This window comes from Rhamphochromis sp. 'chilingali' (genome assembly GCF_963969265.1).
Source record: "Rhamphochromis sp. 'chilingali' genome assembly, chromosome: 7".
NCBI classification, from domain to species: Eukaryota; Metazoa; Chordata; class Actinopteri; order Cichliformes; family Cichlidae; genus Rhamphochromis; species Rhamphochromis sp. 'chilingali'.
The window spans coordinates 26,779,102-26,806,533 of record NC_137934.1 but is presented as its reverse complement, the minus strand read 5'-3'; the positions used below and the strand labels follow the sequence as shown (position 1 = coordinate 26,806,533).

The window sequence follows — 27,432 nt, the reverse complement described above, 5'->3', positions numbered from 1 at the left end:
TCAGTAGCAAAAGCTTTAAAAACTTAGGAAAGTAAAAAAAGTATTTTCTTTTCAAAATAGAATTAATTTTGCTTGTTTTGACTGCATCACAGACAGACTATAACAGAAGGATGAAGTGGCCATGACATCATCAGTTGGCTTGTTAACATTTTGAAGCCTCAGGTTTCTGTTGTCCAGGTCATCACAGTAAAGTCAGGCCCTTCATTACTTACTGCCCATTACTTCCAAACTTCAAGAACTGACTCTTCACTTGCTGTCTAATGAATTCCATCTCTTGGCACCAGACAATCAATCTCATTCACTTCACCTGTCAGTGGTTTGAATGTTATACAAGTTCAAGATCAATGACATTACCCACCTATTTTTTTCCCTTTTGTTTCTAAAAGTAATCAGCAATTTAGTGAAATTTGTTAGAAACAAGTTAAATGATTTCATTTAACAAACACAAAAAAGGAATTTTCTTCCGAGGACTCAGCCACAAAATAACTTAAGAGACCTTTTTGCAGTGTAGCTGTTGTCAGCAGCTTGAGGCATTGTTTAAACCTGGGGTCAGTTGTCATTTATTGGATGTGACTTTATGTGTTCAGTGGAAGAACTCTCCCTAAAAATCTGCCTTAATGTAAAAAGCGTGATGCACCACATAAAAGAGAGCAAATTGTAAAAACACAATCAATCAGTGCACAACGCAAGCGTAGAGTATGAAAAGAAACTTTATTACTGTTGCAAGGTAACATTGACAACAACATGCTTTTACCACAATAAAAAATAAAAAGATATTGCACTGGTTTTTATTCTAGCAATGTTTTTTCCCCCCATCTCTCCCTCTTAAACCTTTTCTGAAGCTTTTACAATACACAGCTAAATCTTCTTTCTCATCTTCATCACTCCTACAAGACAACACAAAGCGTGGAGATACTGCTCTTGTCTACAAGACTCGAGGCAATAAAAGTATTTTTCTTGCTTTACAGAGCCAACACAATCCCTTAATATCAGTTTAACGGATGTACGTTGAAACAGCACTGAATCTCATGAAGTGGTGGTTCAGTGGTAATAATAACGCTTCTCCTCGTACCTCATCATACCCACAGTCACATGTTTAAATCATCTATATGCCTCACAGTAAAAGCTCGTCGATCCTTGTGATGCTTGTGAGTCAGAAGCGTAGGGAAGCTCTTCAGTGACTAAATCATAATTCCATTTGTTAATCGATCCCAGGACTTGGGACGAAGCGTGGGACACCATAAGCAGGTCAGTATACTCAGTTCGATCTGTGGAGGTCAATCGAGAACAAAACTGCCGCATGAGAACAGAAGTTGTAGAGCACACTTATATTTTGTGGTCTGGAATCTCAACACGGTTATCATCTGTGGGGGTTTACAAATGATGAAACTACAACATTTGTGTTTGCAATCATAGCAAAATGAGCTTGCTCCTTGCCAGCACCAACCTCACTTTGATGCCTATTGGTGAATGCTAGCTTTCAGATGACCCATGAGGTCAAATCCACGTAAGTTTGTTAATTGGAATTGGAATACAGTCTTTGCCAAAGACCGTTTTTGCAGATTTGTGAGGCGGCAGTACTCACATTTGACTGATATTGGTCACCATTTGTTAGTTGATATATAACGTAGATTTTTAATAAGGATACATGAAAACATGCTGTTGAAACGGACTCTACTCTAGTTCCAGTTTTTCTGTAAACAGAAAAATCCAAAACTGAGAACACAGTTAAAATAAATCCAACTACTCGTTTCTTGCTTCAGTCCACAGACAGAACAGTTTTTGGGCTCAAATCTTTACACATGCTTACAATCACGTGCTCACTTGCTCTAAAAATTAATCAGTGGTTAAAAATCTGCCCACAGAATGATTTCTGCTCCAGGCTATTCTCTCTCCCAACACCATTATCTTGATAATGCAACAGAAAGAACCAAAAGGTTTGGACTGTGTGTATAAACAACATCCAGTATGGTCGGATAATCTCATTGACACTAAACTGTTCAAGTTTGATGATGTACAAAAAGTTATTAACTCCCCGACTCTCGTCAGATCGGCCAGAGCGCTCTGATCCTCAGAGGGGAACGGCTCCGTGCCACTGATGCGTTCCACAGACAAACCCACAGACAGCAGAGAAATGTGCTGAATCGCCATCATTTGCAAACTCTTCGTCACATGACACAATATGAACCTATCACATTATGCTCACCTTGCTGATAATCATCCTAGCCTGTTAGAAGTTCCATTGACACTCCCACCCCCCAACACATATACACAAACAAACATAATCAACATGTAAACATAATACAGATTACCACAGTCACTGTCAAAGTCACTTTTACAGTGTCCTTAATATGCAAACTGAAACGAATGAACTCTGCTGCTCCCCCTGCAGTGAAACAAGCTCCACACCAGACACAAAACACTTTAAACACACGAGAAGAGGCCATCCTGTGGGTTGGGCTTTGTGTGCTTTGAGCTCACTTTGAAAGATCAAACTAAAATTACTAAGGATCAAATCAGTTCGTCATTAAAGTGTAAATCAAAAACAAAAAACACTGAAATCACTGAATTAAACAAGCTAAGTGCAGTTTTTGCTTTCACCTGCAAAAACAGTAGTAGCTCTCAGAATCAGTGGTCAAACATCCAGACCGGCTCTCCTTTCAGTGACAGTTTGCCTTTCTTCCCAATCATGCGAGATCAACGCTTCGTGCAGAGCCTCATGACTGACACAGACATGTCGACAGCCCAGCACACATACACGGGTAGGCTGCAGGGAATTCTGGACACACACCCACGCAAACAGTGTATAAAACACAACATACTTTGAAATATTCTACACAGACGATCATGCACAGATTCCTACTCGTGTCATACAGAAAGAAAACTTTACAGGATGAACACAGCGAGTTGGTCCTGATACCAAATAAAAGCAGTGCAGCCTTCAGAGGCAGACGGGGGCCAAAAATAACTGAATGGAGACCCAGCAGAGCAGGGTTTCAGGTGAAAACTGGTCATGTTACTTTACATCCACTGGAATTCTTTTGTTTTAAATGGTGCATCTGAGCGTTTCTGCTTTAATTGAATTCTGGTATAACTAAATTAGGTTTTTGTAGACGACTGAGTCAATAAAAGTCAGGCACGTGATCAAATCCTTTGCATCTGCAGTGCCGTACAGCGGCAATCTACAATCCTATCTCACCACCAGGACCACTCACTAAATCTGTCTCCCTGTTTCTTTGCACAGAACAGAAAAATAAAAATGGAGCTGGAGGATCACAGTTATACCACAATGGGTGAGATCCACTGTCCATTTTGAAAGAGCAAGGGCCTAATGGGACAGCCGCTGACATCTATAAATAGCAGTGTCCAGGGTTTCCCCATTCCTAAAACCTGATCCCACATCATATAAAATACTCAAACACTGATTATGGGGTCAAGACAGTTAAAGGACATCGGAAAACCTGCAACAAATTATGAGTACGGCACAATCCTTGTAAAGAATACATGTATTGAAAAGGTAATCATCTAAAACTGACACAATGTATGGATGAATATATCTGGTAAAACAAGAGGGGAGAGACAATATTTCAGTATTTGTACAAATCCTGTACTTCACCCTAAATGTGCTAGTTTCCATCTGCTGGAAATCAGGACATTTCAGGGCTTAGACTATGTGAAAATGATTAGTTCAAACACTGAAGAGACACTGACTTGGCCGCATTCCTGTCCTGTTCCTCCGATACTTCACTCAGTGCGAGCCAACGCTGCTGTACAACAGCCGTGTCAGAAAGTCAGCAAAAACCACTGCAAGTTTTCATTTTATTTATTAGATGCTCTTATTTTAAGCAGTTTTAAAGTTAAAAAAACAACAAAAACAAACTAAAAAACTTAGCCGCGCATGATAGAAATAAAACTATTAAAAACACTGGGAACAGAGGATAATCCAGGAAAACGATGAACTCTGCAAAATGTCCAGCAGGTGCACAGTTTGCTGTGCAATAACAGAATAAAAGTTTCAGAGACGTTCAGTCGGCTGCAAAGGGTGAAGCAGACCCAGAGGGTCCTGAAGACCGACAGTGTTGGATCAACAGGGAGCACAGTGAGAGCAGAATTTGGCCTATTTCGCTGGGTGCTGCATGTACAATGACGATGCTTGACTCTTACTAACAATTCTATAATGCATTTAAACAGTTTACTAAATATAATGTTGCACTTTATTGCTCAGATACAACTTTCTGTCAATCATAAGTGGATGCTCAGAAAGGAGGGATGTGAATAGGAATAGAAAAGAGGGAGAAAGAGGAGTGCGTTAAGTAAGGCACGTCCTGATCTCTTCGAGGAACATGTGTGGAGGCTCTGCTCGACATCAAGGTGAGATAATGAGGCAGCACAAGAGGAGTGAAAAAGCTGTGCGCGTGTGTGTGTGTGTACTTTTTAAAGTAGTGTCTCCTTGGACTGCTGAGCAGTACTGTGTTTCTAGCCCCTTATATGTTTGCAGAAAAGCAAAGACCCCCAAACTCCTCATCATATTCTGTCAAGCAAGAACTCACATGAACATAAGATAATCATAAAGAGCACAGAACAGCTGGATTAAAGCTGGGACTATCACATCTGGCTCTGCTTCTCAGCTCTCCTGCTGTGCGTTTACTTTGCTTTCTGATTAGTGTGATGTTGTAAATGTGTTTTTTCCCCGAACATGCAGTTTTTCAAAGTTTTAAAACTTGGAGCCAACACTGAGCCCTGTGATCTTTATGTTTTATTCTGGTACTGTGGTAGGTTTGCTGCTACGTCTTCTTGCTGGTTGCTTTGTCTTGTTGCGAGGCAGCAGTGGTAGCTGTCGTCGTCTGGGGGTCTGACCTCTTGCGCTGAGGCTCAGTTGCTGCAGAAGTGGGTGGGGCTGTGCTAAGAGTGGACTGAGCTGCTGCTGCTGCTGCTGCTGTTGTACCGAACCTCTGTGCAAATGCAGAGGTGGCAGTGTTGTCTCTGCCTGCAGACTCTGATGCATGCCTTTCTGGAACATCTGTGCAGGATCGAGGGTGAGAAGCTGGGGTGGTCAATTTGGCTGGTCTCATGTGGTTGGTGGTGGTTGGTGAAGCAACGCATTGAGTTTTCTGCCTGTTTGGGGAGAGTTGAGGTGACTGAAGGGTCGGGACCTGTTTGGAGGGGAAAGGGACAGGGTCAGCAGGTGGGACTTCTGAGGCGCCACCTCTGGATGGTTTCTGCTCCTTGGTGTTGAATTTGACTGGACCCAGAACACTTTTAGCTACTGTTGCGAGCTGGGACACAACTTTGTCAACCCCACTTTCAGAAGGGGGAACTGGGGATCCTGAACTTGAATTAGAGCTGGAAGAGGATGAAGGTGAGGTGCAGAGACTTGCAGCAGCAGCAGCTGCACACAGTCTCCGATTGTCAGCCTCCTTCTTCTCCTTAGGGATGCCTGGAGATGAGCAAGAAGTGCGAGCAGTATCGCGGGTGTCAGTGGTTTGGCACTCTGCAGTACTTGTGGTGGTCTTGGAGTCTGTGGTCTTTGGAGTACCTGTGGAGCTCTCTGTACAGGGAGTGGTGATTCTGGATCTGTCGATCATTTGGCCATCTGCTCTGGGTTCTGATGGTACAGTCTTTCCCATGACAGTCTTTGAGTCTTTTGGAGGAGCTGGCTTAATAAAAGTGTCCTTGCTAACTGAGATGAATGCACTGCCTGGTGTGGAAAAAGGAAGGGGACCCTGAATGGTATTTGTTGTACTGCTGGGCTCTAGAACCTTCCTCTCTCGTCTTGCATCGTCCTCTGTGGACGAGGCCAAGCTTCCATCTGTTGACCCTTGAGAGCAGGGAGTCTGACTGGGCTTAGTCTCTGCAACAGGTGGTAAAGTGTGCGAGTGGCTGGGTCTGCCTACCTGAGAGGGCCCTGTATGACTGAATGTAGCATGAGGAGTGCAGGGGGAGAGGCAAAGGGATGGCAGCGTGCCTCCAGGACCTGTTCTCACAGTGGTGGGTCTCAGAAGAGGAGGTGGAGTGGACATATTCCCCCTGCGTCCATCCTGGCTGTCCTCTGAGCCTTCGTCTGTCTCATCCTCAGATGAATCCACCTCATGGATGGCATCTTGCTTCTGCAGAGACTCTCTTCGCTCAGCTCTGTCTTGCCTGATGGCTGACAGTTTGTCCTTCAGCTTGCTCTTCCCTGCTGACAGACCCAGCGAGCCAGACACCACACCGAGTGTGCCATCTCCTTCCTGCCGCCCTAACTTCCTGGATGAAGAAGAGTGTTTGTGCAGACTGCCTTTCTCCACGCCGCGTCCTGCTGAAGACAGCAGACCCTCGCTGGATGACTCCTAGTGGTCAATAAGCAAACAGACACAGAATATCCTTGTTAAAGCACTCACCATTCTGAAAATCCCACTCTTTGCACAGTGAAGAGAACCGTTACCTATCCTGAGATCTGCTGTCTGGGAAGCTAAAAACTGACAGTGTTGTGGATTCCACTGTTAGAATTTAATCGATTTCTGCAATGTGCTGTGTTCAACAATAATGTGTTTTGGGGAAAGCTAAACTAGGTTACGGGCTTGACTGTGCTGGTATATAATACAAACTCTGCAATAAAACTTTCTCTGCTTGTGTCTAAGAAAAAAAAGTCATCTGAAACCCCACAGAAGAAGCAAAGCTCAGTAGAGCTACAACATTTCATCACCAGTTTACACACATTTTATTTTAGCTTTAACTTAGTTACCATTTGGGAACAATAAGTCCTACACACACACACACACACACACACACACACACACACACACACACACACACACACACACACACACACACACACACACACACACACACACACACACACACACACACGAAGACTTCTTCTTTACATTTTGGATCTCATTGCCTATTTGTTATATCAAAATAAAAACTTTTTATCTCCCCCACAACAGATGTATTTCCAAATGTAAGAACCATAATACTTGCATGTCCTAAACAAACTCTCATTATTATGATTATTTTGTTGATTATGTGTTAGACCCAACTTTGTGTGAAGGCAGTATCTACCTGGAGGCTCTGTAAGCTCGGCTCCCTCTGCAGAATCTCCTTCTTAAACTCAGAATGCGAGATGTCCAGGCTGTGTTTACGGCTCCCCACAGCTGCTCCAACTGCCAGCTTCTTTTCTGCTGCTGCTGCCATGCCCGAAGATGAAGGAGAGTTAGTGAGAGAGGCTGCTAGTTTCTCAGCTGACTGCACCCTCTTGAGGAGCGGAGAACGTGGAGGCTCTGCACTCTTGGGTCTGGATATCTGCCTCACCAGAGGAGGAGAGGAGTGGAGCTTCACAGGGAATGACTGACCCATGGCAGACTGGCCAAGAGTGTGGCTGGAGAGTGGTGAAGGAGAGCGCTGAGGAGAGCTGCTCTGAGGGGTGGGAGAAGGTGTACGGGCCAGAGGGGAGAGGGGAATGTTGCCAGCTGACTTGCGCCGAGGGGAGCGGTACTGGCGCTGGAGCTTTGGTGCAAGTCCATGTAAGGAGCTGGGTCGAATGTGGCCGGAGCTTGCTGGAGAGTTTGGGACGCTCGAGCTGGGTGAACTGCTCTGGGAAGAGTTCCCACCCACTGTGGGGTATAAAGGAAGAACAATAATGTAGCGGAGATATACCAAATATGATTCGTTTTATTTTGAATGTGTGTTTTGCACATGTAAAAAAACAAAACAAAAAACAGACATACACACACAGATTTAAAAACAAAAAACAAAAATCTATCCAAATGTGTGTCTCACCTGAATGCGTGGAGTCTGGCGTGGACCTGTAGCCCTGTGTTGGGCTCCGAGGTGACAGATTGTGTGTTGGTGAGCCGGGGCCACTTTCCCCTGATGACAGTGAGCGGTTTAAAGAGGACAGACTGCGGCTAGTGTGGAGGAGAGATGCCTGTTTGGTGATTTTCCGGAAAAGAGATGTCCTCTTCTTACTGTGGGAGGTGAAACAATTAATTGATCAAGAACTGTCTGTGTAGGTTCTCAGTCATAAAAGTCATGGTCTTAGGAGCTTAAAGAGGAGGTAAGTGGACTTCTTTATGTTTGAAGACATTTAAACTCTCATCCAACCTGATTTTTAGTTATAAAAAAGCAAAAGGTAAGAAGCATTGATCCATGCTGGATCATCCTGGTAAGTAAATTCCAAAAGGTGGATTCTGCTCATCTGGACGTAGTGTTTTCAGTGGGAGAAACATTTTGTCACTCATCCAAGTGACTTCTTCAGTCTCAGCAGACTGCAGGTTTCCCCAATCTTATAAACAGTACATTTGCACAATGACTGAAACTAGCACCACTGACGAACAATGGGCTGTGAGGTCAGTTCATTGATCATTAATATGCAAATTGTCACGACCATTGATCAACAACCACTGATCAAAGGGCAAAAGGTGAAGAGTCCCACTGTCATTGTCGCAACATCCCTGTTCTGGGACTGTTTTTAAACCAAAGATCACCTCTGATCCTCTTGGATCAGAGGTGAAATGTTTTCAACAAACTGAAACAAGTCCAACTGTCCAACAAACTCCTAAGATTGTTCAAGAATTCTTTGCACAAGCACGCTTGTTATTGCTCGACTTGTGTGTGTATATTTCCCACCTGTCCTGTCCCTCCTTGTTCTTGGTTTTCTTATTTCGTCTTGCCATCTTGGATTTGTGGGTAGTCTTTCGAGCAGGGCCGACTTTGATGGACGTGTTCTCAAACGGGGTTGCAGAGATGGACACTTTGGCACCACTCTGAGTGACGACCAAGCAAGAGAAACATTTCTTACTTTCAGAAAAAGATATCTTTACAAAACATTTAAAGTTGTGTGTATGAGCTGAGAAGTCGAAAGGTCTGACTTCTCAACTCATACACATGCAAGGTGTAAAATTCTGTTACCACATGCAAGGTCACAGAATTTTTATCAGCTTGAATCATATCTTTATTTTGCAAAGAATCGATTTAAACAGAAAGAACACAAACAGAAGGAGAAGACTGATGTTTTTGCTGTCCGCTGAAAAAGTTACTTTAGTGAGTACAAAAGGTTGTGATCCCGTACCTTTAGAATAAGCTCCACTACCTCTGTGTGAACCAGGCCATGGACCGGCTCCCCATTAACATGGGTGATCAGGTCACCCTCTCTGAGCCCTGCCTCGTGGGCCGGTCCCCCTTCCTCCACATGCTGGCAGTGAGCAGAGAGTTAGACGAGTGTAAGGGAAAAAAAAGAGGAGGGAGAAAGTGAACGAAAAAAGTACTATTACTGCCACCTTCTGTCAAACAACAAGAAACCTGCAAACACAGTGATACTATTACAGAGTCCTTTCACAGACATCTGTTAAAACAAAGTGATAATGGGGAAAGAGCTACCACACATGAAAGACAGTTTGGCCAAATAGTTTAACAGCTTAAAACAAAAAAAATATTTTTTATTGTTAAATCTGATACAAATTGTGTTTTCAGATATCTCGGTGAAAATAGCAGCTGCATCCACAAACGTTAGTTAAAACTCTGCTATGCACACAACAAATACGATCCAGAAAAGGAGCTACCTTCTCTGAGCCCACGCCAATTTAAGAGGAAAAGTTCAAAACTATCCTGAGCTCTCATCAATGAAAACTTGGTCTGTCCTGTAGCAGAGACAGACCAAGCTTGTTATCTGCAAGCAGCTGAAAGCCAGTTGGGGTACATTAGTGCACATAGGATGGGTAGTTTCTCACATCTGTGAAGGCCGCCGCAATGTATACAGATTTTGAAGCAATGCATTTTACCTTTCAAGGAAGACCTTGTTTATTTCATCAACACAAACATGACTTTATGACTATATTGTAATAAAGCTGCAGATGCAAAACTGGCCTGCCTGCAGCCCGGACCTGTCGACTACAAACATTTATAAAGACAAACACAATAAAGGGGGGCACTAAATGTTGAACACCTGAAATGTTCTATCAAGTAAGAAAATGGAAAACATTTAGCTTTCAGAACAACTTCATTTGCTCTTCTCAGTTTCCAAACACTTACAGAATTTCACTTAAAGAGAGAATTACCAAACAAGCCTAAATGTGTCCCTGCCACAACTATTTTTAAATGTCCTGCTGGCAGTTTCAAAAATGAGTAGCCATTCATCTGCTGATGTGTTTGTTTTACTTGATGTATTTTATCAAGTTTACTTTCCTTCATATCCTTAAAAGCGATGTCTTACAAATCATTACATTCTGTATTTAACTGACATTTTATACACCCGGTGTAGCTTTAGCTTTATCCTTTTGTCCTATAGTCCACTGTTTTTAACTCAATATATATCACAAATTTACAACAACAGTCGTCTTAACACACTTTATGGTATAGGTCAAGACCCTGCAGTATTTGAAAATAAAGCCCAGCAATCAGACAAAAAGTTAATGAGCAAAAACCTGGTGACAGCAGGGAGAAAACAACTCCCTTTTAACAGGAAGAAGCCTTAGGGAAGACCAGAATCAGTCAGGGGCAGCTATCTGCTGTCACCAGTTTGGTTTTTCTTTTAAACATATGGTACTTATCATCAGTATCATTACTAAATCTGGTGCGACACTCACCCAGACCATGTGATGTACAGTGTAGATGTCAGAGTCACCCATGTACACTCGGATGGCTCTCAGAGTAAAACCATACTTCTTTCCAGCTCTGTGGATGATGATGGCAGGTTTGACATTAGTCACAGCTGGAGACAGGTCCCGGCTTGGTGAAGAGTCTCGTGATGATGGATTGGATGACAGTGAGTGGGGAGACATCGGGCTGGCCAATGGCGAGGCGCCATGATGGTCTTTCAAAAAACAAAAAAACAAAATAAAAAACCCAAAACAAAACACAAAAACCACACAAAGAACAAAACATGACAGATTATACCTGATTTCATGTAGCATGGTTGCAGATTCATTCTACTCTAGTGCAAAGGACAGCAGCTGTCCACAATAATTCAAAATACTATGACCAAGTTAATGCTGTTCATGTTGTCTTTTTGGTTTTAAGAACCTAATTTTTTGAATGTTTGAAAGCACCTGCAGGAATCATCAGCGACAGCGTTGTAGCCGAGGCCGACTTGATGACCTTGTTGAGCGGCCTGGTCGTTGCGTGTCTGTCTGCATCTCCAGACAGCATGCGATGGCGAGCCCTACGAGCTGCCAGGTCACTGATGGCCTTTGGAATGGAGGGAGAGTCGCTGTCTGCTGCAGCTTTGGCACCTCCGCTGGCACCACCGTTACTGCTGTTGGCACGTTCGCACGCATCGCCTGAACTGCCTGCTGTATTCACATAGGAAAATTGAGGAATAACACCAAAAGTAGCAAATTAGGTCAGACCTGAAAGCTTTAAAAGATGTGGAAACAATCTTTTTCGTTCATATTCATCTTCACATTTGTAACTTTTTCATGTGACCCATTTAATCCCCCTAAAAACAACAAACCACATTAGTACTATTAGCATTAACATTTTTATCTTAGTATATAAGGTGTTTAAACTACACTGACGAGTGAGTGTGGCTTTGCTCAGTTGGCTGGAGGTGGAGCTTGGTGTGGTGGGAGACTCGTCGAGCTTCAGCTCTCTTTCCACTGGAAGCTCTGGGATGGCGAGGGGCAGCTCATCACATCGCAGGCCCCTGACTGCATTTGGGCCAAGCAGGCTGGGACTCTTTCGACTTCCAAGTGCACCTTAGAAATCAGCAAATTAGAGGCACAAATAAGTTACAACTTATTATATCTTATTACATCTTTTTTTAAAAATAAATAAATAAAACATTTATGAATAACTTCTTTTGGGCTAAGCTACTCGCTGTGCTATGTGTACTGGACATGCACATGAAAGAGCATGACAGATACAGCATATTTATCAGAAGAAACTGGGGGATTTTGTGGCAGGTAAATGCAGGAACTGGTAAAAATTAAAAACTTCAGCAACAACTTGTAGGCAGTTGTTTGTAGACTGTGCTGAAGGACAGTTTTGCCCTGAAATTTGGTTATTTCAGTTTATCAGAGCTAGCCTTTCTTTACCTTGCCCTTGGCCTCCTTCCTCCTCTGAAGAGATAGCAAAGCGCGGCATCTCAATGATAGCAGAGCAGCAGCGTCTCCTGACTGTCAGGGGTGGGCTTGAATCACTCTCTGTGTGGGAAGACTCAGAGACTGACAAACGCTTCCGCAGGCTGTAAAGGTGAAGGACAGGACAGAACAAACACATGAACAGCTACTAAATAAAGCTGAAAACATCATCATCATCATAATTTTTAACTAGAAATAAAGCAAAAAGTACATAAACCAGCAAACATGCTCACTTGGGGCATGCAGGGGAAATTTGGGTAAATACATATGGCCCACAGCCTACTGTGGCCGCAAGAACTGGCATGAAATGTGGGGCCCAACTGGACGACAGTGGGACATACCCACAGTATGCCCATTGTTTATGTGTGGGTTTCCCTACTGGAGCCACAAAAGGGCAAAACTGCTATGGACCATGAGCAGGCCCGGGGCCCACGCGGGTTTTTGTCAACAAGACCACACAACCCCACAGCTCACCCACAAATACCCAATGTGGATTTGCACAGACATGTCTGCTCGGAAATATCTGTTGTCTTTTTTGTAAATGAACTCACATCTCCGGAGATCCCACCATCCAAGATCGATCTCTGGACTTGAGTCCACTCAGGCTGTCGATGCGATCTCCTCCCTCCTCACTGAGGCTGCGTTTGGTGGGAGGAGGTGTCCTCTTTTCCTCATGCAGAGACAAACGTTCCATGCTGCTGTACACCTATAAAAACATTTCTCTGCATCAGACATCATCTTTAGAGCAGAGACTCTTAATCCTTTCTGACTCTGAATATATATGCAATGCCAAAATCTTTGATGGTCCTCAGGATCAAATGGTAAGCTGCCCTGGCATTAAGAATATCCTCCAAGTGTATCAGTTCAAACACACTAAAACAATCAAAAATATGTTAGTATCTAATATTAAATTATCAAAAGGTCATTTATTTCACTGATATCTGTCATTTGAGGGTTTTGGCTTATTTACTGAGCATAACCTTCCAAATAAAGATCCAGCTGATTTAAAAGTACAAGACATGGATGAGTCAATGTGTACCTTGCTGAAGCGAGGCGAACAGGAGGAGAATTGTCGTATCTCCACGTGTTCTTCATCATTGGTATCGTCCTCCTCCTCTGAATCCACGTGGTGGTAGCGATCAGAACGAGCTGAGACAGACACATGTTGGTTGTGACGAGACTACATGACTTTCAAACAGTGAACAATCTCTGTAAGGCACTGGCAGACATACTGTCAAAGTAACTGGTGTCATCCTCTGACTCCAGTTGGGGGATGAACTCGGCTTTCTGTCTTAGCAGGCTGTTCCAGTCCAGATCTGTGAAGAATTGGTGCTGCTTCACCTCAAAGGCACTTCCTGTGGAGTTGAAAAATTAAAGAGAAGATAGAAAGGATTGAGATATATATGGTGGGTAGGTGATGGGGTGGAGGTGGAGTGGGGAACACAAGCATCAAAGAACAACCTACAAGTTAGCAGAACGCATGCTGACAGGGTCTAACTGAACATCTACAAAAAAGCCAAAGACAGTGATGCGGAACACAAAAAGGCCTCTGAAACATGGGAAGAAAGAGAATTACATTCCAAAATAAGTTTTTCACTATATACTACCAGTCAGAAGTTTGGACACGTCTTCTCCCTTTGCTTTGATTACTGCTTTGCACACTTGGCGTTCTCTCGATGAGCTTCATGAGGAAGTCACCTGAAATGGTTTTCCAACAGTCTTGAAGGAGTTCACAGAGATGCTGAGCACTTGTTGGCCCTTTGGCCTTCACTCTGCAGTCCATCTCATCCTAAACCATCTCAATTGGGCTTAGGTCAGGTGACTGAGGAGACCGGGCCATCTGGCGCAGCACTCCATCACTCTACTTCTTGGTAAATAGCCCTAACACAGCCTGGAGGTGTGTTTGGGGTCATTGTCCTGTTAAAACATAAATGATGGTCCAACTAAACAGAAATGGGATGTTGCTGCAGGATGCTGTGGTAGCCATGCTGGTTCACTGTGCCATTCAATTTTGAATAAATCCCCAACAGTGTTGCCAGCAAAGCACCCCCACACCATCACACCTCCTCCTGCATGCTTTACGGTGGGAAGCATGTATGTAGAGACCATCTGTTCACCTTTTCTGCGTCGCTCAAAGACACGGTGAGTGGAACCAAAGATCTCAAATTTGGCCTCATCAGACCAAAGCACAGATTTCCACTGGTCTAATGTTCATTCCTTGTGTTTCTTGGCCCAAACAAATCTCTTCTGCTTGTTGGTTTTCCTTAGTAGTGGTTTCTTAGCAGCTATTTGACCATAAAGGCCTGATCTGGGCAGTCTCCTCTGAACAGTTGATGTGAAGATGTGTCTGCTACTGGAACTGTGTGGCGCTTATTTGGCCTCTAATCTGATGTGATGTTGGTGATGATGGACTGTCGTTTCTCTTTACTTAGCTGATTGGTTCTTGCCATAATATGAGTTCTAACAGTAGTTCAATTCTACAAATGAACCCTGACAAGGAACACTTGTGAAGTGAAAACCATTTCAGGTGACTACATCACAAAAGTCAAAAAAGCAAAGAGTGGCAAAGGGTGGTGGCTGTATCTACAATGTAGAAAGCAGTGAAAACAAAGGAAAACCATTACATGAGAAGGTGTGTCCAAACTTTTGACTGTGTAGTAACAGTTATTTCTACATGACTAAAATGATAAGGGAGTTGAGATGAATGGGTTCCAACACAATATTGCAATTTCACACAGCGGCAAAGGCAACGCTACTGATTTCTTTGAAGGTTCAGCAACCAAAGCAGTTTTACTGACACACTGCCAAGGTCAAAATAAAAATCTGTTTAAATAATTCACACAGGCACACCAGCACACTCCTATGGTCACATACATTTCTACGTTTTGTCTTGTCTTATCTTAGTGTAGCACTTCTTTGTGGTAATGTTTATCTAATTCTTGAAAAACTCTTTTGCTTTACAGTGCATTACCTGTGCCCAGTCTCTCCAGAGGATTTTGTCTTAGCAGCTTGGAAATAAGGTCCTGTGCATCCTGAGGCAGAGCTTCATCCCCCTCAGGCCAGATGATCTCATCTAGCACAGCACAAAGACATGCACACGACACTTTGATCTTACTGAAATGAGTCTGTATTCATTTAAAAGAACAAACAAACAAACAAAGATCAAATTCCCTCGATTCTCAGACTTTTGTCTGACTTTTGTCTACCAGTCAACCAACATTATCCAACAATGTTGGATAATACCTCCCATCCACTCCATGACACGCTGGTCAGTCACAGGAGCACGTTCAGTGAGAGACTGAGATTACCAAAAAGCACCACTGAACAACACAGGAAATCACTCCTGCCTGAGGACATCTCTTTGTACAACTCCTCCACTTAACACACTGTATACTGCAATAGCTACACCCTTTTTGCACATGCTCTTCTTTCTTATTCAGCTATTTATCAATAAGTGACTTTTGTGCGCGCGTGTGTGTGTGTGTGTATGTATATATATATATATATATATATATATATATATATATATATATATATATATATATATATATATATATATATATATATATATATATATCTCAGAGGTGTGGACTCGAGTCACATGACTTGGACTCGAGTCAGACTCGAGTCATTAATTTTATGACTTTAGACTTGACTTGAAAAAATGTTCTAAGACTTGTGACTTGACTTGGACTTTTACACCAATGACTTGGGACTTGAATTGGACTTGAACCGGTTTACTTGAAAAGACTTGATATTTTACCCCAAATATAAAATTTAACACGCATATTATATAGAGATTGAAAATGTGACGTCATTCACGGGTAGAACCGCAAAGGATTCTGGGAACTCGTGGCAAGCGGTACTAGCGCACGCAGGCTTTCAATTAAAATCAGTTATACAGCGATAAAAAGAAACACAAAAATGCCAAGAAGCTGTTGTATTATTAACTGCAATAGCCGGTCGCATGACAGCCACGGGAAGCCGACGGGTAAAGAGATCGGTTGTTATCGGATTACGTCGTTGAAGAGAAATTGTTCAAGCCATGTTTCCGAAGTAACAAAGAGGCGACGGATGGCCTGGATCGCAGCCATTCAAAGATCAAATATAACGTCCCAGAACCCTCCAGCTCACAGGTTAGTCTGCTCCAAGCATTTACACAAAGGTCAGTGTTTTTTAGTAGTTAATACGTCATTTTCATAACATAATTGGTGATATAGGTTACAAGCAAGTCTGGCGCTGAACAGAAATTGTCGCGCTATGCTCCTTTATTTATTGTGCATAAATAGTGAATTGTCCTGACACAATATTGTGTTTCGCTTCTGTTATTATGGTACATTGACAAAAACATATACTTTTATTCACAGGGTAAAACAGGTTTTTTGTATCACTAATTGCCCAGTACGATTACAGCATACAGTATTATTGTCACTGCTACATTTCTGTGATGGGTACCAGAAATTATTTCCACTACTAATTAATTACCGTTGAGCTCAAAGGTTATATTAATAAACGGTTAACGAATGTGTATTTATGAGACGATTTGTGAGACTGGTAAACTTATGATACGTACGATGGTCTTTCGTTCTACACGGTACATTTCAAGGTCCTGTACCCATCCGTCGGTAAACTGTACCTGGGCTTGTTGCAGTGACCGGAAGTTACTAAACTTCATGAGTGTATGCACTCACTCCAAGAACCGTATGATTATAAATATGCATATAAATATGCTAAGATGAGATAGCTGACTTCATCTAACTAGCAAATGTTGTCCAGGCTACGTTGGTGATACAGTTTTTTTTAATGTGTATGATATTTTTGTCATGCGATTTTAAAGCTGGTCCTACAACCGCATCCAAGAATAACATGCAGCGTATCTCAGAACTGTCGGTGAAAATTATTATTGGAGCTAAGTTTAACTGAGCTGCATTTTAAAGAGGTGCAATTTCACAATTTGTGTATATTTTCTAAGTTCACTATTTTGTCATGTGTTGAGAAAAACACAGATTTTAAAATTACATGGTCTAATATTTACATTTAGCATATAACTGCAACATTATTTTTTTCGCTTTTTTTTTTTTTTTAAAGACTCGAAATTCAAAGTTTCAGACTTGTGACTTTACTCGGACTTTTACACCAGTGACTTGAGACTCGACTCTGACTTGCCTGACATTACTTGAGACTTGACTTGAGGATAAAGACTTGGTCCCACCTCTGATATATATATATATATATATATATATATATATATATATATATATATATATATATATATATATATATATATATATATATATATATATATATATATATATATATATATATATATATATCAATAATATCAATAAAGTATTCTGATTCATTCCTGTTTGCAACAATAACGACACTAACTCTGAGCACTAACCTGTAAAACACTAAAAGTATAGATCAATCAAGAGTCACGTCTTTCATGACAGCCCTCTATCACCACTTTGTATTAATGTGGGCAGAAGTCAAGAAAAGAGACGGTGCGATCAATACAGGTTTATGATTATTGATTAGGCCTATCATCTAAGGGAATTCAAAAGGGGAAAGGAACACAGCAGAAATCATAATTGATTTTAGTCCTTACAGAGAAGCCCGGGATCCTTTACTGCAGAGCTACATGTAAACATTTCTGAAGACGTCTGCCGTTCTCGCTGAGGCTGGGAGTCAGCAGGCTCAAATGTTTATTATTCTGATTACAAAGCAACACCGTTATTAGACCAGTAACTACACAAAGGGTTTAAAGGGTTAAAACCCACATCTGCATGGAGTGACTTAATACTAAGGTGTTATAGGGACATCGAGCATTGAGTCCTTAATGCTAAGTCTGAAGTTCAGTTTTTAAAATTTCACACTTATTGGATTCTGAACTTCAACAGGTAACAAAGGAACAAACAGTCAGGCTGCTGCCTCCATTTCTACATGTTCATATTTCTAAAGCAGAATCACTGTGGCGATCACGTCTTTGTGCTGCTTTTTAACTGTAATTTGTGTTACTGACTTCATGTCAGTAACACATGAAGTCGGAAAGGAACTGAAATTGCTAAAGTCTAATCAATGCCCATCCCTAGTGATGGATTGATAGATTAATGTGTATTATATGTTTTTATCTATTAAGTATGAATATGTAAGTGAAAGCCAAATGACACTATGCATGTATTTCTTCTTGTCCCTCAATTCTTGTTCATTGTGATGATCATCATTAACCGTCACCCTCTTTCTCTTTCAGCCTTACTAACCACCGACTGTGAGGCTCACTTATGAGCACATTAAGCTATGGGAGCCTGGCTGACTCTCCTCCTCTACTGCCCACCTTTGTCTTTGGTTTAGTAAATTATTCTTGCATTATTAAAAACCCTTTGAACTACAACAACTTTGTGGCACCTTATATATTGGGATACTCCTGATTTTACAAAGTACAACATTAATAAAAAGCAATGAGCAGGTGATGTACTCACCACTGATAACCTGACCAAAGAGCTCCTCTGGAGTGTCTCCGAAAAAGGGAGCGCAGCCCACCAGGAACTCATACAGGATGACTCCCATTGCCCACCAGTCCACCGGCTTGCCGTAGCCCTGACGGAGAATCACCTCGGGGGCGATGTACTCTGGAGTGCCACAAACCTGCAAAAGCAGAACGTTAGCTCAGCACATGAAAAACACACACACAAAGGTATTTATTCAGTTTTGTTAAGGAAAGACAGGCATAACTTCTGGGTCTGAAAAGTGAAGCCAACACTATGCAAACATGCAAATACTGCCCTTGGGCTTTGTCTCTGTAAAACCTTTCTGCTGAGTTTATCATACATACGGAATAAAACATCAAATTCATTTTGTAAACTGACATAATTCAAAGTTTAAGAAAGGAATCGGGGGTGTGTTCACTGACTAACAACTTCTGAATGACAAATGTGAGTGTGCAGTTTCACAGTCAGTCATAACATGCATGCATAAGCCTTAAAAAGCTCATACCTGTTTGTCCAGAAACTCCCGGGTGTCTTTCTCTATGTGTCCTTCATACAGATTTGTGGTCAAACTCATCAAACCGATTTTAGAGAGGCCAAAGTCCGTCAGCTTGATGTGTCCCATAGATGTGATGAGAAGACTGCACGAGAGAAAATTGAAAGTTTCTGTCCAGACAGCAAATGTTGGAAAAACAGTGCACTATTTCTATTAGTTTCTAACCTTAGTAATAACAATAATCAACAAAATCATAAAAAAGAAAACACATATGAGCAACTTATGTTAAAGTAATTACTGCGAAAAAACACTGTGAACAAGGCTTCAGACTGCTCCAAACACTCGTCATGGTGCAGTGTGATGTGGATATCCCTATTTTAGTTATCTGAGTCTTACTTGTCAGGCTTGAGGTCTCTGTGCACGATGCCATAATTGTGAAGATATTCTAAGGCGAGGACAGTTTCAGCAAAGTACATACGAGCCATATCCACAGGCAAGGCTCCGATATTCTTCAGGAGTGTGGCACAGTCGCCACCTATAGATGACACATGAGAGTTGCAATATTAGACAACATAATACTACTACCACCACTAATGACAACTAGTAATTATCTTACCCTCCACATACTCCATCACCATGCACAAGTGTCTCCTGGTCTCGAAAGAACAGAACATTGAGACAACAAAAGGGTTCTCAGCAAATGTTAGTATGTCTCGCTCTACAAAGGCCTGCTGGATCTGGTTCCTCAGGATCAAGTTCTGCTTGTTGATCTTCTTCATAGCAAATCGTTGCCTGGTCTCCTTGTGACGTACGAGAAACACAGCCCTACACAGGACAAGAAAGGTATTCAGGTTTTACAAAGAACTTAACATATATTAAAAATACAGACAGAGAGATGGGTTGAATGCTGTTGTACCCATAGGCTCCATTACTGATGAGCTTGATATTTTCAAAGTCCTCCTCTCGAGGGGTTTTGGCTTTAGTCTGTGGTGATCCTGCTGGGACTGTGGCTACTCGAGTCTGAAACACAAAAGCAAAAAACATGAAAGGTTTTCAACCCAAAGAGAAGAACCATGAAAAAAAATATTTACTGTATTTTCATAAATGATTAGTAAAATTCACCCTTTTGTATGTTTCTGAATCTACAAGTTGCTTGAAAAGTGATTTCAAATTGATTAGATGATTAAAATGAAAGTCAATTAAACTGCTTACATTTTTGGTCTACTTTCACAGATTCCTATTTAACACTCCTTCATTGTATACTCACGTCAACTGAATCATCTGTCTCTGGGGTTTCTGGGTTTCCACTATCATAGCTGCTGAGCTGAGTCATTTCTACAACGAGACACAAGGATCAATGACCAGGAGAAAGAGGAACCGAGGGGGGCAAAGAAAAAGACAGTAGTTAACCAGTTAAATAAGAAATATTTGATGTTTGCTGATGTTACCCTCCAGAGGGTCCCTGGTGAGGCCCAGCTGGCTGATGATGTATCGGGGAATGTCAGACTTAATGCCCTGGCCTTCTTTTGCATGGCCTTCAGCTGCTTCCAACAAGTGGTAGAACTCCTCAGGATCAAACTCCTGCAAAGGAGGGAGAGTGGAAGGAGGTCATGAAGCAGGAGTGGCATAAAGAGACAAATCAAAGCTTAAGGTTCAAAATCAAGTAATAACAGAATGAGAATCTATTTCTTTTGGTGCCAAAATGGTTCCTACAATCTCAGGTGTGTAAGTTATTATGACAGCCATGACACATGTGAATTTAAACGGTTGAAAGCCTCGACCTGTCCAGACTTTTATTAGCTGTTCAGTATTTTGCCTTGCAATAATAACAATAAACAGTAACATATAATATGAAGATTCTTTGTGTAGTTCTGTATCTGTGATAATTCTCCAGTAACGAAATATCATAATTTAGCACAAAATGCTCCCGTCCTGTTTGAGTCTCGACATGGAGAGAAACAGAAATTCATCTGGTTATCTTATTAGATCAAGATATTCAACTCTGATTTAAAGTGAGTTGCCCCAACAACAGTGCTGCACAGAAAAAAAACACAATCTAAACCTTCTGTGTGATTCTAAAGCAATCACAGAGCGAAGACTTGGACGGTGCTGCAGACGTACAGGATGTTTTGCTGGGCAGAAACTTCTGTGTCCTCTGACTAAGACAGACTGCCTGATTATTCCCTTCTTGTGGACACACATAAACACTTCCTGCCCCCTCTTGTCTCTCTGTGCTTTCATTTGTAAAAACCCATCCTGTTCAGTGTCACAGCTTCAGCTGTATGCAATTAGTCAAAACTACTGATGTGAGGACTTGGGAAACCTCTTCCTCATCCTCTACTGCCCCTCTAATTATCCCTGTCTTCTGCACTCCACATCTTTCTTTCTTTCCCCTTTTCCCATTCTTTTCCCTAATGTCAAACTCCTGGGCTCACCAATTGCTGGTTCCATCTATTAGGCTGAAAATGCAAACCATCTCATCCAGGGATACAAATTGAGAACCGGTTCTGGTAGAGAACTAGTTCCCAGTAGTCCAATTCCTTGGAATTGTTAGTCTGTCTGCCTATCGATCCCACTTATCGGTTTTTGCACTCGCACTACAATCCGCTGATTTCAGTTCACGTGTCAGAGGAGGAAAATAATGACACAGTTTAGAGTGTGGATACGGACTTTTTTTTATCGTACAAAAGGACGAGATAAATGGTTAAGTGGAAAACTGCTTCCAGGACAGAAACAACAACATTATGCTGCTTACACACCTATGTATGTATTTTTTTTAGTTTGTATGTAATGGTGGTGACTCTCAAAACAGAGCCAATGAGAACCTAATGACAATCAATAAGTGATATCAATAATGGAATCACTAAATTTGTACCAACTCCCATCCTTAATCTCATCCCAAAATCATGGAGGTCCTCTGAGAGAAGTTTGAATAGGTGACAGACAGAGAAAGAAAAGAAGCTCTGCTGTTGTCTAAACATAATGTTGCTGAGAGGTGTTAATGTGTGAGCATGTGTGTACATTAGACTGTTTTGAAATACCCATAAATTTATTTATTGGCTTAAATTTCCACCAAGGAGCAGAAAGCTCTAAATTGCATTTTTCAAGCGTTTATGGAGCGAATCTGAACAGTATGAAAAAAAACAATTCCAGTTAATACTAGTAACTGAAATGCAAAAAGGACTCAGTAGCTGTTGAGGATAAGCAAGCAAGGTAAGGTTTGGTGAAAAAGGTGAATAAGCTTCATATTTAAATAAAAAATTAATTAAAAAACATCTGGAAGGTCTGTGAAGGTCTTTCTTACCAGACACTCGAGCAGACGTGCGGGCCGGGCGATTATGATCATCAGCTTCTTGACAAGTTGTGTGACAAAGGTAACCTCTATGCTTTCAGAACGCTCATGAGCCTTAAAGAGAACACAAGAGGACTCAGGGTTAAAGCAAAAAGTGTACAAAGAACAATTATTACAAATATTCTCTGCGATATTAAATTCAAATAGGCAAGAAAAAAAACAATAACAACAAAAAAAAAACAGCTAACAAACAAACAACTCGTATCTGTCAGGACAGGACAATAATTCATCTGTGTGAACTTTGATGACCTTGCACTGAATAGAAAACGTCTCTTGTGCTGGATTTGTCCTTCATAAACAAAGCAGAACAGCCATGAGGATGAACAGATGGTGGAGTCCTTCTTTCATTGACACCTGAGAGGTAATCTAAATCAGAAATGACCTCTGCCTCACTCCTTCGTATCCACCATGAAATGTCTGCCAGCATGGAGACAGAGCAATTTACTCAGCAATCCGTTGTAACTGACTGGAGATGCAGCTGGAGCAAACACTGACCCCTGGAAAGAAATGGGGTGGAAAGAAAGTGCATCTGTGTGTGTGTGGTGACGAACCTGCCACTGTAACAAAATAAAATAATTAAAGAGAAACTGTGTACATGTGGTTTCATATGTGCACATTTATGAATGTGGCATGTATGTATGTTTTTATAATGTATGTATGTGTCAGGCGGGGTAACACAGGGGAGGCGGCTGCTCATAAACAAAGCGTGGCTGACAGGTTGTTGTTTGTCTGACAGATGCAGAGGGCCCGGGGGCCCCTATAACCCCACCACCACCCTTGAATTATCTCTTGAATTATTTATAACTGTAATGAAACCTGGAGGGAGGGAGTGAATATCTACTGTATTGGTATTCAACTATATGTATCTAAGTATAAAGGAGATGGAATATTATGTATGTGCGTGTATGTGTGTGGTTACTTTAAGGACCAGCGATCGGTGGTAACGCACAGCTGAGGGATAGGCTCCCCCTACATAGAGACTAATTATCCAGAGACTATGTGAGAAAGAGACAGCCGGCATATTTTAGCACTGTGTGGTCAACATGAAGTGACTCCCTGGTGGGTACACAGCATACATACAAGTCCTTTAACATCTTGAATCCACATGCACAGTGTGATCTAATTTATAGATTTTAGTGTATTACAAATTTATTCTATTATGCTAGAATGACGTGGATTGGACTTTTATGTTTGGTAAATGCATAGCGATTAACCATGCTAAGCGATACACACAGTTATTACAACTGGTGCCAAAAACGTCATCTTCAACATCCTTTGTCTTCATCAGCGGAGCGCTGCTCGTCTCGTCAGAGAAGAAATTAGATGAGCATTTCACTTATATTGAAAAAGATCAACTAATTTTCATTAACAAATTCAATTTCTTGTGAATCATCAAGGCTGGTGTGAAATGAATACTGTAAAACATGCTATAATTCAGATTACCAGTGAGTAAATATACTTAGTAAGACTTAATTAAACTAATTTAATCCTAATTTAAGAGTGAAATCCAGGAAATGCTGGAAACTGCTGGCAGTGAAAGTGGTCTCACCAAATGTTTACGGACTTTTTAGGTTCATTTATTTATTTTAACAAATGGTACAATAACTGTTTTTGTTCAACTAAGCTTCAATTTTGTTTAAAGGGAAGTACATGTAAGTACATATAATTTGGCAGTATCTTATTGTAAAATGTTCACAACCTTAGCTGCATTTCTGCAAATATAATATAAATAAATTATATTTATGTCTTTTTTTATTTTAAAAAAATGCAAGTTATTTTTAAGATCAGAGGTAAATTCATTAAGTCTAACAGAGAGACGTGGGGATCACAGATAACCTAATACAACAATATCACAATACATAGTGTACAGAAATGATGTCATCACACAGCAACACTCAGTACAGTGGAACAAAGTCACAGATCCCTGTGAGCTGCTTTTCCTTCACTTCAAATTCCATTTTCTTTGCTTTTATTCATTTGAAAAGTACCACCACAAGCACTCATGAAAAAGTGAATGTGAGATGTTTAAGAATGATTGAATGTGAATTTCTGGTGTTAATTTGGTTCAGTTCAATTCAATTTAATTTTTTTAACACCATAACATATGGAAGAAAATATCTTTTTCTCATGCTTAACAGAGAGCATGCATCATTTCCTCCAAGCAGGTCACAGTTGTACCTGAATTCAGCTAAAAGACTATTAAAAGCAGGTGTTTGCAGCTGTGTATGGCTTGTGGCAAATCTGTTGAAGGTTCAGAGTGAAGGATGGACACTTAGTGACAGATCACTGGAGCTGAGATAGCTTTCTACAACCCTCTGCCCTCAGGTGACCTCCAGGAGTCTAACAGGGTCTCCCAGGGGTTCCAGCAGAGGATGTCCTGGATGGAGGTTGCCATGGTGACCGCCAGACAGGTCACTAAGGCCTCGTGACAGGGATAGATGACCGAGAGGAAGTGAGTATGAGCCAAAGAAGAGGGGTGAAGGTGGAGGACAGAAAAAAGACAAGAGAAGGACAGGAGGAGGAGAGTTTAGTCAGCCTCCTGTGAATTTTGTAATGAGGTCATGACACAAGGAAAGGAAAGAAAGGACACCAAAGAAGGGGATAAGGAATGATGATAAAGGAAAAGGACTGATAATTGCAGAAACCAAAAGGTGTAGGCTGGTAAAAATGAAAAACAAGGGGAAATGGGTTTACCAAACCAGCTTCTCAAAAATGAGAAAGGCTCATTTCTCAAAGTTACTCTGTAACTGGCTCATGTAAAGTGCAGTGAAGCATAGTAAAAAGCCACTGAGAGAACATACAAACTATTATTTTTGTTACCGTTATTCCTGTAAAATTACAGGGTCAGTTTATCAAATGGCAAGTTTCTGTTGAGTTTTGTCATTTTCCAGTTTCAGCTGATTAAATTCCACTTCACTCACGCTCACTGAGTGGCACACAGAAATCTCACTACAGAGGAAAGTGAAACCATCAAGCTTCACGCAGTTTGTGTTTTTAGACTTTTCTACGGTGTTTCTCTGATTTTTAAGGGAAACAAAGTTAGACAGGCAGGGTTGAGATTGTTTTAATATTTGCATTGATGGGATAGTAGCTATACTGGACAAAGGATGTTGAAGATGGAGTCACCAGGCAGAAGGAAAAGAGGAACCACAGAGAAGATTCATGGATTTAGTGAAGGAGTATATGCTGAGGGTTGGTGTGACAGAGGAGGGATAGGTTGAGATGGAGGGCCATGGAAGAAAAAGAACGGCTGATTTATTTTAGTGATCAAGTTATCTGGGGATAAAAAGCCTTCATTTAAGGTGTTCCTTTTGGTTTTTGACTCACTGGATCTGTGATGGTCAGGTCACCTGTCCAAGGCGTACACTTCGCCCAATAAAGATGGCATTGATTCCAGTTGGATAAGCAGTTAAGATGGACAAGATGAATGACATTCACTACATCAGGCAAAATGATCAATTTTGATGTAATTATATTTACAAATATATTGAATGAAAAACTAGATTAACTCTCTGTTGAGATCTCTCCTGTTAAAATAGTAAATACCAGATAATGCATCACCTTTCTGAGCTGACTTTTGAGCCAACAACAGCAGCATTTGGGAAGAAATTGCTCACAAAGTCGCACTTAATGCCACAAAAAACTAGCTAGACTCAACTTGCAGATAAGGGGTAAGAATAAGACGTAGGCTCACTTGTCTTTTATGAACCTTTCAAAGGTTTTGTTTGTAGAACAATTTACAGTTACAAGCTACTAAAGCCAGAGAAAGTAGTGCAGGCAACTCCTGAGGTATGACATCAGATCAGCAACATTCAGTTTACCTTCGAGTCTGATCCTCAACAACAATGTAACCGAGTCTCAACGTCTCAATAAAGCTACACTGAATCAAACCGAAATTGACTCAACTGTAAAGTCGGCATCTGTCCCTTCCTCCTCCCAGCAGTCCATGAACACCTTCCACTCGCTCCTCCTTATCACCTCCTCCACCTCCTCTTCTTCCAGCCTCCTCTGCCACGAGGTGCGATACATGTCTCGGACAAACACCCACAAAAATTACGTGGAATTCCCATAAATGAAAGTGCTGAGGTTGCCTTCACACCTGCATCCACCTGCTCACAAATTCATTTTCTGAGCTGGAGGTCTGCTTCACCTGCTGCTGCACTTGGCTATATTACAAAAAACAGAAGAAAAAAAAAACAGTCTAATGTCGCCTAATTGGTGATGTCATCATTCAGCCCGCATTGCTGCACTGCCATCTGAGCTGGGAGCGCTTCTCCAGATGTGCACAACCCGAGTTCCTCGCACCCTCCAAAAGACTTTGAACAGGCTTCATGCATGTACATCCACCTCCCCTTTCCTCTGTGAACCTGCTGGCCAATCGAAAGCAGAGGAATCCCCTCCAATCCTCAGCCATCCCAAAACCTTTCCACTGCACCTCCTTGCGTCTGGGAGAGTCATCCATCAGTCCCCAGTGACCACTGAAGTGTGAAATTAAAATCGGAGAGCGTGTGTGTGCTTGCCTGCATATATGTGTGTGTCTATGATTGAGACATCTTGTGTTTATGTGTCCCAGTAGAACAGAAGGTCAATAAGAGGCCTGTGGGAGCCACAATATCACACCCTCAGGCCCCCGAAAACTGAGCTAATAGAGATGTCACCACCGCTCACACATGTGTAAGTACATTTCTGTGCTCTGTCATGTTGATATTCGTGTGTAAACGGACACGAGGTAATTTTGTCACACCAAGTGAGTAAATTTAAATTGATTGACAGAAATATACAAACTGTTTATGAAGGAATGTGTGAGAGCCCAGGAAGTCTTAGGTCTGTAAGGAACGGCAGCCTCTGTGCATTCATAAGACATGTAACCATACTCGCAATGAGTGAACAAAGGTGTGTGTCACACTGTAAGTTGTTGCACAGTAAACCAAGCATGGCTGGGATGGTACTATACATGTTGTGTCTTTATTTGTGTATTTTTAAAGAGAAGAAAATAATGAAAAGAATTAAATAATTAAAACATTTAGAGGTCTCTAG

At 41.5% G+C, this 27,432-nt stretch overlaps 1 protein-coding gene across 10 annotated transcripts in view; it reads right to left on the bottom strand.

The window, feature by feature from the left end:
- Nucleotides 1-706: 706 nt before the first annotated feature.
- Nucleotides 707-27,432, bottom strand: part of mast2 (microtubule associated serine/threonine kinase 2) — a 145,490-nt gene continuing 118,764 nt past the window's right edge. For 9 of the 10 annotated variants that reach the window (XM_080887876.1, XM_080887880.1, XM_080887878.1 and 6 more), the window contains 21 exons: nt 22,348-22,449; nt 20,492-20,624; nt 20,311-20,378; nt 19,960-20,063; nt 19,660-19,868; nt 19,440-19,578; nt 19,056-19,188; nt 18,542-18,707; nt 15,031-15,132; nt 13,292-13,414; nt 13,099-13,208; nt 12,611-12,765; nt 12,015-12,163; nt 11,496-11,675; nt 11,028-11,270; nt 10,566-10,792; nt 9,053-9,175; nt 8,611-8,747; nt 7,762-7,949; nt 7,045-7,595; nt 707-6,329 (listed from right to left, as the gene is read on the bottom strand). In XM_080887876.1, the coding sequence (XP_080744002.1) occupies nt 4,785-6,329; nt 7,045-7,595; nt 7,762-7,949; nt 8,611-8,747; nt 9,053-9,175; nt 10,566-10,792; nt 11,028-11,270; nt 11,496-11,675; nt 12,015-12,163; nt 12,611-12,765; nt 13,099-13,208; nt 13,292-13,414; nt 15,031-15,132; nt 18,542-18,707; nt 19,056-19,188; nt 19,440-19,578; nt 19,660-19,868; nt 19,960-20,063; nt 20,311-20,378; nt 20,492-20,624; nt 22,348-22,449 (4,887 nt within the window). In that variant the 3' untranslated portion in view covers nt 707-4,784. The remainder of the gene's footprint in view (nt 6,330-7,044; nt 7,596-7,761; nt 7,950-8,610; nt 8,748-9,052; nt 9,176-10,565; nt 10,793-11,027; nt 11,271-11,495; nt 11,676-12,014; nt 12,164-12,610; nt 12,766-13,098; nt 13,209-13,291; nt 13,415-15,030; nt 15,133-18,541; nt 18,708-19,055; nt 19,189-19,439; nt 19,579-19,659; nt 19,869-19,959; nt 20,064-20,310; nt 20,379-20,491; nt 20,625-22,347; nt 22,450-27,432) is intronic. The other variant, XM_080887879.1, reaches the window with a different exon arrangement.